At 41.6% G+C, this 17,222-nt stretch overlaps 1 protein-coding gene across 1 annotated transcript in view; it reads right to left on the bottom strand.

Moving 5' to 3' along the window:
• The window catches only part of DDAH1 (dimethylarginine dimethylaminohydrolase 1), a 207,654-nt gene that overhangs the window by 45,523 nt on the left and 144,909 nt on the right, over positions 1-17,222 (bottom strand). Inside the window, exons 3-4 of the mRNA XM_044001947.1 lie at positions 16,826-16,899; positions 14,331-14,450 (exon numbers count right to left, since the gene is read on the bottom strand). Coding sequence (XP_043857882.1) covers positions 14,331-14,450; positions 16,826-16,899 — 194 coding nt within the window. The remainder of the gene's footprint in view (positions 1-14,330; positions 14,451-16,825; positions 16,900-17,222) is intronic.

The following is a 17,222-nucleotide window of genomic DNA, read 5'->3' as shown; positions in this document are numbered from 1 at the left end:
ACTGCTTTAGAAGCACAATTTTTTGTTTTGTTTTGGGTTTTGTTTTTTTTTTGGTGAGGCAATTGGGGTTAAGTGACTTGCCAAGGGTCACACAGCTAGTAAGTGTCAAGTGTCTGAGGCTGGGTTTGAACTTAGGTCCTCCTGACTCCAAGGCCGGTGTTCTATCCACTGCACCACCTAGCTGCCTGGGATAACTGCTTTAAACAGAAAAATGATTGTTTTCCCTCCTGTCTTTGGGAATGTTTTACTCTGAGCCTCCATTGTGGTGTGGTGATAATTGTGGATTTTTGAAGGTAAGGCCAGTACAGAAGCAGTTCTGGCAAGTTCCAAACTTCAGAAAAGGGCCAGTGAATGGATTGTAGTGTCTGGTCCAAGTACCTGTCTAGTTAACTTCTGAGAAGTTCATTGCTTGGCTTCAATGTTGGCTGCATGTTAGAGATGGTGAGTCTAGAGCAGATTGGATTTTAACTTTTACTTCTCTCTCATTCCATGACTCCCAAGTATGGCCCAAATCCCAACGTTCTAAGTCAGGGGAGAAAGAAAGAGGGGAGAGTGGGGGTTTGGTGGGGGTGAGCAGAGAGACCGCTCAGAGTCTGAACATCAATTAAAATATAATTGAAGCATCCCTTTAGATTTACTCTGTTATTGTATGTCCTGTGACCCTTCTGCCAGTCTAAAACTTGCTTTTCAAATCACAGTTTGAAAACAGCATCTTTGTCAATATGTAAAATAGTTAAAACATGCAATTTCCAGCCTCGACACAAAACCCACAGCCATCTTTGCCCTAATTCAGCTGCTGTTCTATTTATTCCTTTTTCCAAGGTGCCAAGTTGAATATGGGTATGGATTTTTGGCATAGTACAAAAATTGTAATGGGTCATGATGGAATGTATGTTTTCAACACTCCAGGCAGAAATCATTCTTCCAGTGAACAACTGGAATAATTGGTTTGAGAAACAGCAGGGCAACTCTAGTCGAATTATTATTCAACTTGGAGCCTGTAGACCTGGATTCAACTCTTACTACTTGTGTGAGCAGAAGTAAATCACCTAATCTCTCAGAACCTCATTTGCTCATCTGAGACTGACCTTTTTTCCCTTCAATTTTGGGGTTTTTCCCATCTAGCTACAACCAGAGGTACTGTCCGTTCTAGTATACTTTAATTTATTTTGTCCTCCAGACTGAAGAACTGGCTGATAAACAGTTAGTGATCCCCAGAAACAATGAGAAAGTCAAAAGACCTCCAATCGTGAGCGACCATGTAATGGATCTCATTCCTCCAGAGGCTTAAATTTTGCAAAGGATTTTCTTTCCAACAACCCTCTGAGGCATAAGTATTCCTCCCCCCTTTTCAGATAATCAACCCAAGACTCTGAGAGGCTGAGTGACTTCTTTATCATCAAACATAAATAACGAATAGTAAGAATCTAACGCAAGAGTCGAACACAGGTCTCCTGGGTCCTAGGCTAGTACTCTATCCACTATAGCCATCATGAAGTTTCTCAAACCATTTATGCACTGGAAAGGAAGCCAAAGCCCCAGCATCCTACGAGCTTAGAGAACAGATGCCTGAACCCATTAATGTATAAATAAACTTATGATGAACACTTTTTGTTTCTGAATACAGCTCATCTGTTATAAATTCCAAAAGATAAGGAAAGAGACCATGTAAACCTGAAGCCTGCTATACTGCTCCTTAGTTAAAAAAATAAGCCAGTTACTGTAATAGGATGTGGTTAATTAAAAGTCTCTAGAGTCTAATGTGAGAAAGGAAAGGGGGTAAAGATGGAAGGAAATAGGTAAGAAATAGTTGAGAATTAGCTCCATCCCAGACTGAGGACTTTCCCCAGTGTTAAACAGAGATTGTGTATATTATTCTGCCAAATACACTTTTTGAGGAGATGGAATAACCCTTTGGGGAATGTGATAAGGTGTCAGTAAAAGAGGAATAAAATTTTTTCATGGAGCAGTAAGGTGAGCTAAGAAGCCATAAATTTCTAGTGGACTCAATCAGCAAAGTTTCATGACTTCCTCCAGGAATTCTCTGTTCCTAGAGAGTAGCAAAGGAGAAAGGAAGATAGTGGAGGTTATCTAAGACTGAGCATTAGTAAGTAGCAAAGGAAGGGGGCACTTTCTTGGGTGAAAAAAGGTCAAGAGTACAAAAAAGTTTGAGCAGCTCTGGTCTATCCAACTGACCACATTTGCCTTTTCAATGGGATCAAGGTGTGAGAGTGTCTTGGGTGGAGGTCAGTGAGGGTCAGGAAAAAACAGTGCAACTGATGGCATGAAGTTCCAAAGAAAGGCTGTTGAAGAGAAGTAGGAACAAGGGTTTGAATGGGCACTGGGAAACAAACAAAGAATACTTAGATGAGGCTCACTTGTGCTGCAGTGGCTATGAAAACTTCCCCCACTGTGCCTGACTTGAAGGATCTTTCCTTCTTTTTTAACCCCTATGGCACTGTCTGTCCCATACATTTAGCACTCATCATCGGCTGCCCTGTATCTCTCCTCCTCTTTTTATGCCTTCCCTGATACATGGTACTATCCTTTAGGGCAGTTACTCTTCCTATATCTCCAGGAATATGGAAATATAAATATAATATAAACACATTATATAATATGTTATTATAATATATGTAATACAGATGTATATAGCATCTCATTTAATCCTATTTGATAATAATATCGATCAGGATTTCTTGACAAGGGATCTGTAGATTAATTTCAGGAAGTCTGTGAACTTGGATGGGGAAAACCCCAACATCTTTATTTCTCACTCACCTCTAACTGAAATCTAGCATTTCCTTCAATTATTTAAAAATATCATTCTGAAAAGGCCTCATAGGCTTCACCAGACAGTCAAAGAGGCCCAAGACACAAAGACCACATGATCTAGTACTTACCTCAAAGGGTTTTTATGAGGCTCATATAAGATCAATCATTCAATCAATAGACATTTATTAAGAAGCCGTTATTTATTAGGTGCTGGCGATACAAAGACAAAAATAAAAGAATAGTCTCTGCTCTCAAGGAGTACAGTCTATCAGGGGAGACCCTATGTGCATAAATAAGTATATGCAAATACAAGGTCAATCATATGTGTGAAGTGTTTTGCAAACTTTGAAATCCTATATGAGTAAATATCAAGGATAACTCTCAAATCTTAGTGTAGTTTACAATCTATTAGGCATGTTTAGTTAAGCTGAGCAGCCAGCTGATGGAGTGCTGGGCTGGAGTCAGGAAGATGAATCTTCCTGAGTTCAAATCTTGCCTCAGACACTTACTAGCTGGCTGACCCTGGGCAAGTCACTTAACCCATCACTGTTCTAGAATAAAGTCTCTAAGATTCCATGTCACATTGAGGGTCTTACTGGATAGAGTTTTCCCCTCTGGAAGTCAATGACGTCACAGATGCCCTCGTAATTCCTATCCTGTCATCATCAGCCTGAAGAGCTCTCTGAGAATCAGATGATTGGAGAGAATTCCCCTTCCTATTTTTCAGTCCCTACAAGGTTCCAGGCTCATTCTATGATTCAGAACTAATGCCGAACGATGGCTAACCCTTGTGCAAGGCTTGGAAATATCATTATCAAGATTATTAGCAAGTGCCACTGGTGGGGCCAATTTTGTGAGTCAAATAGGAATAATGACAACAGACATGATAATAGATGCAATAATAATAAACAGTAATAGAAACAATAGTGACTCAGAGTGCTGTACTGCTCTATGGTTGGCAAAAGGCTTTCCTCATAAAAATCCTGTGAGGAGGGGCAGCTAGGTGGTGCAGTGGATAGAGCACCGGCCGTGGAGTCAGGAGTACCTGAGTTCAAATCCGGCCTCAGACACTTAACACTTACTAGCTGTGTGACCCTGGGCAAGTCACTTAACCCCAATTGCCTCACTAAAAAAAAAAAAAAAAATCCTGTGAGGAAAACAGTACAAATATTATTACTCCTATTTTACAGATGGGGAAACTGAGGCTCAGGAAGGCTATGACCCTTGCCTGTGGTCACATAGCTAGTAAGGATTAGAGGCTATAGCCACTCTCTCATACTTCATCTCCTTTCTTTCTTTCTCACCTTCTTCTTTTCTTTTTCTCCTCTCTCTTTCCTTCCTTCCTTTCTTCCTTCCTCTCTCTCTCTCTCTCTCTCTCTCTCTCTCTCTCTCTCTTTCTTGGTAATTGGGGTTGAGTGATTTGCCCAGAGTCACACAGTTAGCATGTAACTGAGGCTGGATTTGAACTGAGGTCCTCCTGACTTCAGGACCATTGTTCTACATCCACTGTGCCACCTAGCTGCCCCCTCTAGGTTTCTTATCATCCCTGTCTCTCTGCGCATTGTTGATCCCAACAAAAATGTATTGGAGCAATGAGGCACTATCTATTATGGCGTCCTGTCTTCAAGGGACATATACTCTTAGCATAGAGCCTTGAAATGCAGATTCTTTTTCTCTCCTACTGGCTATAATCCTAAAGGTTTCTTTTTTGTTTTTGTTTTTGTTTGTTTGTTTGTTTTTTTAGTGAGGCAATTGGGGTTAAGTGACTTGCCTAGAGTCACACAGCTAGTAAGTGTTAAGTGTCTGAAGCCGGATTTGAACTCAGGTACTCCTGACTCCAGGGCCGGTGCTCTATCCACTGCGCCATCTAGCTGCCCCGCCCCCCCTAAAGGTTTTTTTTTTGTTTTTTGTTTTTTGCAGGCAATGGGGGTTAAGTGACTTGCCCAGGGCCACACAGCTAGTAAGTGTCAAGTATCCGAGGCCGGACCTGAACTCAGGTACTCCTGAATCCAGGGCCGGTGCCCCAACCACTGCGCCATCTAGCTGCCCCGCCCTAAAGGTTTCTTAACGAAAGAGGGAGGCAGGTCTATGCCTGCTTTGAGTCAGAGGAGGGCAAGCTCACAGTCAGAGAATAGGTGGGAGAGCTAGAAATATAATCCATGGATTTTGGTTCTGAGCTTTCCTTCGGCCCTGGCCACTTAGACATTTTGGCCTGGTGGACAATTATGCTTCCTTAGCAGAGCAAACCTGCCTCTATTCTTAGCAGCATGTCACCCAACCTCAGCATGTGGTGTGAGTTGAACACACCATGTCCTTTTCTCATTAGCACAAATCCTCTGGCATCCAAAAAGAGAAGGAAGGTGTCGCTAAATCTGATATGGGAGGGGGAAGGGATGGAACCCGGAGTTTGGTGCATGTTCTGTGTTCTCAAAAGATGGTATTACTCAGTATTAAATATTTAAAATATCTTTTAAAGTTTCTCTCATTATGAAAGCCTCTCAGGAGTTTGGAAAACATGCAGATCATTTCCCCTCTCACTGAGCCTCAGTTTCCTCATTTGGAAAATGAGGAGGTGGACTAAGTTATTCCCCAAGGTCCATTTCAGCTTCAGTAATCTATGAGCCTCTGCTTGCGGCCAGGAACCCATGATTTCTTCCTGCGTTCAGAATGAAGCTGAAATTAAGCATGATGGTTTGGGCTTCGCAGATTCCACTTAGGAGCTTATCAGGCCAAAACGGTTTACTTTTGGTTGTTCCAGCCTCGCTGGCACAAGGCTCTGGGAATATTGTTAGATCCTAGAAAAAGGAGTCTCAACAGTTGTGACAAACTTGAAGGGTATTTGGTTTAGTTTCTTAATAAAGGAATAGTTGATTTAAAAAAAAAAATCCATTTTCTGGCCATCTGGGACAATGTGCCTGAAACTAACAGCCAGACAATGAGGCTGAAATCGACATACAAAGAGATCTTAAATATACCTTTGATTTAAGGAGGCTCAAAGAGGAAAATGCAGTGATGACAAGCTATAATTCCTTGGAACATAAAAGTAAAGTCTCTATTCTCCCCGCCCCCCCCCCCCCCCCCCCCCCCCCGCCCCCAATCCAGCATATTGATCTTAGTTGCTTCTTATTTTGTTGGTTTTTGTTATTGCTATAGTCCTAGCCCAAATTCCAAACTATACAAATACACACAATCATTAAAAATATGTGTGTGTATACACACACACACACAGAGATACATATACATACATATATAAATATACATACACATGTACATACATACACATATATACACATACCATCTGTAAAACAAGATGAACTTTTGGATATTAAACCAACCCTACTGCCTGGTTATAATGAGAGGGAATACTTGGTGAAATGACCTCTATTATAGATGTTGGCCATTCAAGAGAAAAAAAAAATGCCTTATGTAATTTAGATTAGCTCCATGGCAGCTTGTGTTCTCATTCACCGCATCTTTTAAATGCAGTGCTTATTTCAGGAACCAGATAATGGGCCTTAAAGACATTTCTATCATGATGTATTGCAAGAATTTTAATTTAAAATTCCAATTCTATTGGAAATCCACTTACGGGATTTCTGAGTTATTTGCATGACAAAGGCACTAAAATGGAATTGTGGTTCCATTATAATTCTTCTTACTCTAAGTTTTGTTTTTCTTTTTGCTTTCCTAAAGTATTTCTAATAAAAATTTCTTGTTATAAAGGAGGACTTCACACACAAACACACACAGAGCAAGCACAATACCAGCAACTGAAAGTCACAAAACAACCCCACCCCCAATGCCAAGGTTCCCAAAGGAGAAAAATCACTTTCTAGGCCAACTTTTCTGAGTTGTTGAGAAGTTGCCTCTTGGCTACCTCCCCAGCAGACAGAACAGACTCACCACTGGTCATTGCATAATGCACCTTAGACTCCAGTCTAAAACTTCCCTTAAATGACTAGGGCCTGTGGACTATGAGGAGGCCTGAACCCCAAATCATTACAAGTTTCTCCCCAGGACAGCCATTAGCCCAAGCTCCAAGGACAGATAGTATAGGATTGCTTCAAGCTCCTGAGGGGCTGGCATTTTGGAAAATGGATCTATACAGGAAAAGTTCAGGCTACTACATCAATTTCTGCTGCATTGTAGTCCTCTCCCTCCTCTCCTCCCCTCCCCTCCCCTCCCCTCCCCTCCCCTCCCCTCCCCTCCCCTCCCCTCCCCTCCCCTCCCCTCTCCTCCCCTCCCCTCTCCTCTCCTCTCCTCTCCTCCCCTCCCTCTCCTCTCCTCTCCTCTCCTCTCCTCTCCTCTCCTCTCCTCTCCTCTCCTCTCCTCTCCTCTCCTCTCCTCTCCTCTCCTCTCCTCTCCTCTCCTCTCCTCTCCTCTCCTCTCCTCTCCTCTCCTCTCCTCTCCTCTCCTCTCCTCTCCTCTCCTCTCCTCTCCTCTCCTCTCCTCTCCTCTCCTCTCCTCTCCTCTCCTCCCCTCTTCTCTCCCCTCCCTTCCTCTCCTTGTCTCTGTCTGTCTTTGTCTCACTCCCTCTGAATCAACAATTGATGAAAACTTTTTTGGCCTCCCTGGACCAGTCTTAGGCTTGGGGTCAGTGCTGGTGGTAAAGGCCCACGTATATGAGTTTACATTTAGAAGTCATCTAGTCCAACCCCCTTGTGTTTTTTAAAATGAATTTTTTTTAGATTAATTAGCATTTTTTAAAAAATCCCCTTATTTTACAAAAACTGAGGACCATAGAGGTAAACTGACTCACCTAAAGTCACATAGGTAATAAGAAGGAGAATCAGGATTTGAACCTAGTTCCTCTGACTCTTAAATCCCTTGTGCTGGGGCAGCTAGGTGGCGCAGTGGATAGAGCACTGACCCTGCAGTCAGGAGGACCTGAGTTCAAATCCGGATTCAGACACTTAACACTTAATAGCTGTGTGACCCTGGGCAAGTCACTTAACCCCAATTGCCTCACACACACACACACACACAAAATAATTTTTTTGACCTTTTGAAGAATGCTATGCTTTACTATGAGAAAAGCTGATATAGGAAAATGAAAATTTATAAACAAGATTAAAGTTTTTTGGGGAGGGTTTAATTTTATACAGCCTACTTGATACAAGATACTTTACTAGTAATGGTAGATGCAAAGAATAAAATAATCCCTATTCTCAATTACATGACACTTTTTGTTTGTTAGATTTGTTTCGGTTATTATAATTATTCAATAAATATTACTATATTCAAAACACTATGGAAGGATAAAGATTACCATATCCCTCAACTTCAAAAATGCTTATAATCGAGTGGCAGAAATAAAAAGAAGCACATGCAAATAACTACAACATGGTGTACATGCCTCACAAGTAAAATATACATAAACTGTTAGGTGAGATGCAAGGAGGAAAAGATGAATTCTTTCTTTTTTTTCTGTGAAGCAATTTGGTGGAATAGATAGAATGCTGGGCATTGGGTCAAGAGGACCTGAATTCAAATCTGACCTCAGACACTTACTAGTTGGATAACCCTGGGGAAATCATTTTACCTGTGTTTGTCTCAGTTTTCTCATCTTTAAAATGGGTATCACAATAGCACCCACCTCCTAGGATTGTTATGAAGATCAAATGAGATAAAAATGATAAAGCATTTAGTGCAGTGCTTGGCACACAGGACTAAAACAACATAAGTGTTAGCTATTATTATTGTTATTATGATTATTATTACTATTTTTATTAATTGAGGGCATAGGCTCTTAAGCAATCCTGGCAGATTCTCTGATGTGCTGTGGGTCAAAACGTACATTGTTGCATGAATTTTCCTAGCAGGGCAAACAAATCCCACCTGAGGGGCAGAGAGGGCAGAAGCTGTTTCCCTCCCCAATTCCTAGGCTTGAAAAGTAACCAGAGCACCCAGTTTGGAACAGTCCTTGACCACTGAAGGCTGGTACGAATTTCCGGTGGAAGGAACACAGTAAGCCTGATAATTATGGTGGTTGACAAAGTAGGTAAAATGAGCCCAGCATATTTGTATGTCGTTATAAACCAATTAAATGACGCACAGGCTGAAATCGCTTACAATTTTCTGTATGACAAGCCAGATACGCAGCTTTAATGGCAAAAGAGATGAAAAATTGCCCCTGCTTTACAGAAAGCCTTCTTAAAGGTTGTATATAAATCAAAAATCATTTAATTGAATCATATTTCAAATGCATTGAGCAAGCTTCTCAGTAAATTGTGTTTCCTAATGTAAAAAATCACTCCTAATTTATCCTTTGTGAGTATTGGAAAGTCTGTATACCTGTATTGTAAACCAAATCTTAGTATGAAGTGAATGTCTGTCATTACCCCCTTTACTGCAGGGAGAGATGGGAGGAGGCCAGGTATGGAGTCCTAGCTCCATTATTAGCTTTGATACTACCTCTTACAAGCTGTGTGACCTTGGATAAGTCATTTAACCTCCATAAGACTTGGCATCCTACTAGGTATAGTGGAGATGGTGAGACTTTGTTTTTGAGGAAGTATTTCAGCACCTCTGAAATGGGCCCCTGGCACCAAGGGTTTGGGAAACAGTCTATGACATGGTAGGTTCCTTTTAAGAACTGCAGTGCTTGAAGAATGCCTCTCCCTATTATGGCCAATTCAGTGATGAATCTCTTTACTTTTAGCTAAGCTGGTCCACAGATAAAATGCATATGGTCTGTCACTTTCCAAAATGGCAGGATCCGTCAGAGTTTGGGGGTCCTCTGGCAAAGCCCTTGGGTCACCTCCATGCCGTGATGAGGTATCAGAGGTAGATGTTAGGTGGGGAATAAGTAACCATCAGTCAGCCAATACACGTTTATTAAGCACTATGTGCCAGGCACTATGGAAAGACTGGAAACATGAAGAAAGGCAAAAGATAGGCCCTGTTCTCCAGGAGCTCACAGTGTGCTGGGAGAGGCAACATGCCGACAACTCTGCAAAGACAAGCTCTGTGTAACATAGATCGGAAATAATTAACAGAGGGAAGGCACCAGAATTAAGGGGAGTCATGAGGGGTCTGAGGAGGAATGAAAGTTTTAGAAGAGTTGCTATGGTGGATAGGATAGTGAGTTGATTTTGTTGTTTAGTCATTTAGTTGTGTCTGACTCTTTGTGACCCCATTTGAGATTTTCTTGGCAAAGAAATTGGAGTGGTTTGCCATTTCTTTCTCCAGCCCATTGTATAGATGAAGAAACAGGCAAACAACATTGAGTGACTTGACCAGGGTCACACAACTATCATTACGTCTGAGGCCAGATTTGAACTCAGGTCTTCCTGACTTCAGGCCCAGAGTTCTATTCACTGAGCCACCTTGATTACAATGGTTTAAAAAGTTTGTCTTGTAGCAGGAATGGCCCAGTTGAGGTTAATTAACATAAATTTGTGCTGGAATAGGGCTGGATCATTGAGTTACTTGGGAAATGGAACTCCTTAATAAGGAAATTCCCTTCACTATGTAGAGAAACACTTACTCAGCCACTCACTGAAGGTCACACAGCCAGTATCCATCAAAGACATTATTTAAATAGACTCCCAAATTTCCATTCCATCCTTAAGTGTTTTTTTTATAATTTTTTTTTAATGAGGCAATTGGGGTTAAGTGACTTGCCCAGGGTCACACAGCTAGTGCGTGTCAAGTGTATGAGGCTAGATTTGAACTCAGGTCCTCCTGAATCCAGGGTCTATGCTTTATCCACTGCACCACCTAGCTGCCCCTCCATCCTTAAGTTTTAAAAGCTTCTCATCATGGGGGCAGCTAGGTGGCGCAGTGGATAAAGCATAGACCCTGGATTCAGGAGGACCTGAGTTCAAATCTAGCCTCAGACACTTGACACTAGCTGTGTGATCCCGGGCAACTCACTTAACCCCAATTGCCTCACCAAAAAAAAAAATCTAAAATTCTCAAAAAGTTAATCCCTTCTGAACATGCCTATTATTGGTACCTTCATCCTCACTCAGGCTCCCAAACTCAGAAACATCTTTGACCCATCACTTGCACTCACCCCAAAAATCTAATCCACTGCCAACTCTTCACAACACCTCTCATATAAATGCCCTTCTCTTTGCTTATACATCCAAAAGTCTAGTTCAGGTCCTCATTACCTCTCATGTGGACAACTGTAATAGCTTTCAAGCTGGGCTCCCTTTTTCACACCTTTCCCCTTTCCAATGAATCCTCCACTTAGCAGCCAAGATGAGTTTTTTCTCTCCCCCTTCCCAAAGGCAGAAAGCAATCTGATATAGGTTATATATGTACAATCACATTAAATATATTTCTGCATTAGTCATGTTGTGAAAGAAGAATTAGAGCACAAGGGAAAACCTCAAAAAAGAAAAAAAACAACAATCAAAAAGTAGAAACAGTATGGTTCAATCTACATTCAGAATCCACAGTTCTTTTTTCTGGATGTGGAGAACATTTTCCATCATGAGTTCTTTTGGATTGTCTTGGATCATTGCACTGATGAGAAGTGCCACGTCTATCACAACTGACCATCACACAATGTTGCTGTTACTGTGTACCATGTTCTTCTGGTTCTGCTCACTTCACTCAGCATCAGGTCACTTAAGTCCTTCCAGGTTTTTCTGAAATCTGCCTGCTCATCATTTCTTACAGCACAATAGTATTCCATTACATTCATATAACACAACTTGTCCAGCCATTCCCCAATTGATGGGCATTCCCTCGATTTCCAATTTTTTGGCACCACAAAGAGAGCTGCAATAAATATTTTTGTACATGTGGGTCCTTTTCTGCCAAGGTGATTTTTAAAAATCATTGGTCACATCCGACCATGATCTTCCCCTGCTCAATAAACTCTTGTGGCTCCCTATCACCCCCAGGATCAAATAGAAAATCCTCTGTTTGGCTTTTAAAACTCTTCCCAAGCTTTCCCTTTCCTTATCTTTCCAGGATTTTTACACTTTAATCCCCTCCACATACTTTATGGTTGAGTTTCATTGAATTACTTGTCATTGTGCAGACACGACATTCCATCTTCTGTCTCTGTGCTTCTTCACTGGCTCTTCCTGTAATGCTCTGTCCCCTCACTTCCACTTCCATCAAGCCCCAGCTCATATCTCACATTTCACTGTCAGAGGCCTTCTTTGGCCCTTACAGATGCTAGTGCCTTCCTCTCACTGATTGCCTTCATGTACTCTGTATATATCTCATATGCACGTAGTCATTGCATGTTATCTCCTCCTATTAGAATGGATCCTCCATGAGGACACGGAATGTGTTTTTGCCTTTCTTTGTATTCCTAGCACTTAGTATAGTGCCTGGCACATAGTTTGTTTTTTTTTAAAACTGATACTGATTCTTGAAATGCTGAGAGGTAAGCTCACCTTGCTTCACATTCATATAGTGCTGCAGAGCGCCTCTCTGTGAAGAGTGAGCTGTCCATGGTGATAGGGCTCCTGTCAGAGTCAGAGTTTGAACTCGGTTTACTTGTCATTGATGTCATACAGTCATTTCAGTCGAGTCTAACTCTTTGTGACCCCTTTGGAGGTTTTCTTGTCGGTTTGCTGTTTCCTTCTTCAGTTCATTTTACAGATGAGGAAACTGAGGCAAACAGGGTAAAGTAACTTGCCCAGGGTCACACTGTTAGTAAGTGTCTTAAGGTCAGATTTGAATTAAGGAAGATAATTCTTCCTGACTCTGTGCTTGCTTGTCACTCTATGCACTAAGGCATCCTCTTAGCTGACCAGTTTACTTGACTTCACTTCTAATATTACAATCACCTCTCGCATTATGAAAAAGGCCTCAAAACACTGAAAATTATCAGCACTTGATCTATGATTCAGTGCTCCTGGGGGTGTTGGTTCTCACCTCTTAGGGAATAATAAACTTAAAGGTTAGAGGCAGCTAGGTGGTGCAGTGGTTAGACTGCTGGATCTGGAGTCAGGAAGACCTGAGTTCAATTTCAGCCTCAGACACACTTATTAGCAGTGTGACCCTGGGCAAGTCACTTAACTTTTATATGCTTCATCTATAAAGTGGGGACAAGAGTACCACAACCAGGGTTGTTGTGAGGATTAGATTAAATACTGATTCTAAAGTGCCTAGCACAGTGCCTAGCATAGAATGTTTGCTATCATTATAGCTATCTATATTAGCTATATGATTATTATTACAAAGATCTTGGAGACTTAAGGCTGCTTTTCCTACGCACTTAAAGAGCTCTCTGAAGGCAGAAAGAGCAGCCACAGCTTTGGCTTCCAAAGCTGCTGAGTTGCCAGGTTTCTTTTTTCCTTCAATCTACAACAATTTTCAGAGCCCTTCTTATGTGAGCAGTACTTTGTTAGGACGTGCTAAGGGGCATCTAGAAGCTCAAGGTTGGCTTCTTTCTCCCACTGTCTCACATATGAGCAGCCAAACACACCGTACATGGTAAAAGGATGTGGAAACTGATGCTGTTGTCACTACAAACAGTCCCTTAGTAAGCTGCCTCACCGTAGGAGATGACTCATCTGTCAGGGGCTCTGGCACCTTTCAAATAAATCACTGCTTTCCAACACACCCAGTGATTTACTCCCAGAAAATATGCTCATCCTTCTCTAAATTAAGCAGAACTAAAACAACAAAAAGATCTTCCAAAGAAACAAGGAAACACACATTTATTTATTAAGCAAATACTGAGCTCCAGGCACCTTGCTAAGCACTTTACAAACATTGTCTCATTTGATCCTCACAACCACCCTGGGAGGTGGGTGCTAAGATGATCCCTGCTTTACAGATGAGGAAACTGAGGCATGCAGGGGCTAAGTAACTCACCCAGGGTCATAGAAGTATCTGAGGCAGGATTTGAATTCAGGTTTTATAGAATTGGAATGAAACCAGTGCTCTATCCACTGTTCTACCTAGCTGCTTCCGAGAATAAAGCACCATGGGGCAAAACCCAACATCTTGGGGGCAAAATCAAAAGTGTGAGATTCAAGTAACAGAAAGTGCTTAGCAACCCAATGGCTGGTATAGAAGGGAGCAGAGAAAAGAAAAATGATGACTGAAGACAAGCTATAATCTTTTATCGAATGCAGAGAGGGAATCCAACTTGCCCGGGGGAAAGCCAACTGCTTCCAAGCGGCAGCCACCACGGGGATTTTGGGAAGTTGACAAAGGAAACAGCTGCCCAATGTACTTCAGTTCACTCTCTTTTCACCAAGAGACATTTCTACAAAGCACCTGCCTCAGAGGATTTAATGGTGGATTCTAAATAAACAATCAATGGAATGGAAGAGATTGAGCTATTCAGGTGTTTCTGAATCAAGGTTCTCTTTGAAGTGAGAAACAAATGAGCAATGAGCATTTGCTAATACTGTGGATCTTTGCCTCTTGAGAAAAGCAGTTTCCCCTTTATTACAAGGAGGTATCTATGGGTAAGTGAGCACATCCCAGGTGGCCACGATGCGGGTACATTTCTGAATGCTCCAACTCGGGCTTACTGGTTTTCTGTGAAAGCAGGCAGGCATTATGAAGAAGACACTGAACATCTCCCCTCACCCTATGGGAGGGCATTCCAGTCCATCACACTCTACCTTGAGAGCTTTTTGTGCAGGTTCACTCGAGCCAATGGCAATCAGGTTGGGGCCAGCCATGCTGCAGAAACTTTTCAGATGCAGAGTATCAGCCACTGGCACTGTGGAAACAGCGTAGTCCTAGGCACAAAGCAGAAAATTATTTAGTTTTTTAGCCGCTGAGTTTCATCATCACAAATTCAATTGAAAAAGCATTTCCTAAACCCTATCTTTCCATGCAAAGGCTGTTATGGGGGACTGGTTGTCTGGAGGGAGAGCTAGGATTTGGAAGCAGGGAGGGCAATATTACTCCAATGGATCTATGATCTCATGGATTTGGGAGTTCCCTTCGATGACGCAGATCACAACCCACCCAGGCCTGCCCATCCCATGTGGCCGGTGTCCATGTCCTCCCATAATTTCGGCACATGGGGCCCACCCTTCTTTCTTGAGGCTTTCCTCATTTTCTTCTGAGGTCACAAAGATACCAGGGGAATCCTCAGGCTCTCCACCCCTCATCCCACACCCTTGCTACTTGATCAGCCCATCTTCTTTGCTGAGCATACATTTCTGCTGTTGACATCCTTAGTCCCCTTCTTCTTCAAGGTTCTTTCTTTGGGTGGTGTTGCAGCCTGCTTACTTCCACCAGGCCCCTCTTAGTGTGATGCCCATTTTTAAAACCTCAGAGACTGTAGCATTATGTAGCTCCCAGTCATGACATATATTTGTGTGATGCTCATTCTTAATTCTCTAGACACTATAGTGTTCCATGACTCACAGCTATTTAATAGCCCGAGTCGAATGTCAGAATGGGCTTTTGTTTCTGGGAGAAGTTTGGGGGCTTACTAATTTGCCAAATCAGGCAAGTTTCTAAGGAGAAAGCAAGACATAGCCAGATATTTTACAGAGAAATAAGCTCTTTATATTTCTGCCTGTTCTGTGGGATCTGGGGAAAATGGTTCTACAGAACCAAAAATAAAATGATGCAGTGCACTAGGCTCAAGATCAGAAGATCTGGGTTGGAATTCTAATGCTGCTCCTTACTAATTGTGGCCAAGTCATTTGATGTCTCCCCCCCAGTCTCAGTTGTTTTGTCTGTAGCAATGGGGAAAATAAAACTGGCATTACCTTTGTCAATGGAATCATTCTGATGATCAAATGGGAGGATGTGCCTGATGTGTTTTGTCTATTAGTTTGGACTTTTCCTGTATGTACTGTACCCATATCCTTAGTATTATTTGATGTTTCTTATGGGGATTTTTACTCTTCAAATATTTTGCAAAGGGAGGAAGCATCCCCTGATTCCTTATGTTCACAAAGGGCAGGAGGAGGTATCACCAAATGCCCAGAACTTAAATAGTTGACATGTATCTTTTATGTTATGCCAGTGAGTTTGCTTGAAATTCCTTAAAAGTCTCATCTGAAAATACTGATCTCCCTGTCATAGCTAATCCAGGTGTCATATATTTAAAAACTGCCCCTGGTTGCGTCATGAGTATGTGCCTATTCAAGACCAAGCAATTTTATAACTATGGCTGAAAGGGCAAAAGGGACCCCTGGAAAAAAACAAACCCATCCCCCAAACAAAAACACAAATCTCTTATGTGACTACGACAACCACATGCTAAATGAAAGGTCAACGGCTCATGAAATATTAGGTTTTGTGGTTGACAGCTAATGCATTGGCTTGGAACCAAGGAGGACCTGGGTTTTAAATCATGCCTCTGACACTTCCTAGCTGTATAACACTGGGTAAAGCACTTACCTGCTCTGAGATTCAGTCCTGCCTGCTTCAAATACTTCCTACTCTGTGACTGGGGAAGGCATTTAACCCTCTCAGCTTCAGTTTAATCATATATAAAGTGAGTATAATAATAACACCTACCTTATGGGGTTATTATGAGGATCAAGGGAAAGAGAATATGCATTTATATAGAGCCTACTAAATATCTGGTACTGTGCTAAGTACTTTACAGATGCTTATCTCATTTAATCCTCACAACAATCCTGGGAGGAAGATGCTGTTATTTTACAGTTTTGACATCATTTTACAGTTGAGGAAACTGAGGCAAAAGAAGTTAAGTGACTTGCCCACGGTCATACAGCTAGTAAGCATCTAAGGCCAAATTTGAACTCAGGTCTTCCTGACTCCAGGATAAGCATTCAATCCACTGTACTACCTAACTGCCTCAAGTAAAATAATGTATGTGAAGTGCTTTGTAAACCTCAAACCACTATAGAAATGTGTTATTGTTGTTATTATTATTACTATCCATCTTTTTAGACTAGAGAATTAAACACATATGTTCTTTTAAAAAATTTTAAAAGTAATAAACATTTTTATTTATAGTTTTGGGTTCCAATGTTTATCCCTCCTTCCCTCCCTCCCCTCCTCCCTCCCCAATGTGGCAAGCACTCAAATATAAATTTTACATGTACGATGAACACATATATTCTTTCAACCAGCATTTATTGAACACCTGCTGTTTGCAGGGTACAGCCATCCTTCTACTCACCTTGAAAGTGTCAGCTAGGATTTCTGCACCACGTTGATTTGTCCTTTTGGAAAGGCCCACAAAAAATTCCCTGCCTAGATAAAATGACACAGACTCAGTAAGGGGCCCTACCAACTTATGAGTCATTTCTTTCATTGAAAAATAATCTCATTAAAGCACAATGCAGTACTCTCTAACCAAAGTGAACCACCTTAATTCCATTCCCACCCCCATTTACCACTACCCCTCCAAACATCAGCCCATGAAAAAATGACTAAATTAGTTTGTAAGATATAATAAAAATTATTTTCACAAACCATTTTACAATATTTTAATGTTTACTTTGGCTGGAAAAAACAAAGAGGTTTGTGACCAGAGACAAAATGGTGGCTTTACATGTCTGCAGCAATGATAAGTT

Source organism: Dromiciops gliroides, chromosome 4 (assembly GCF_019393635.1).
Source record: "Dromiciops gliroides isolate mDroGli1 chromosome 4, mDroGli1.pri, whole genome shotgun sequence".
Lineage (NCBI taxonomy): Eukaryota > Metazoa > Chordata > Mammalia > Microbiotheria > Microbiotheriidae > Dromiciops > Dromiciops gliroides.
Note: the sequence above shows the minus strand (reverse complement) of the source record. Positions and strands in the feature narration are given on the sequence as shown.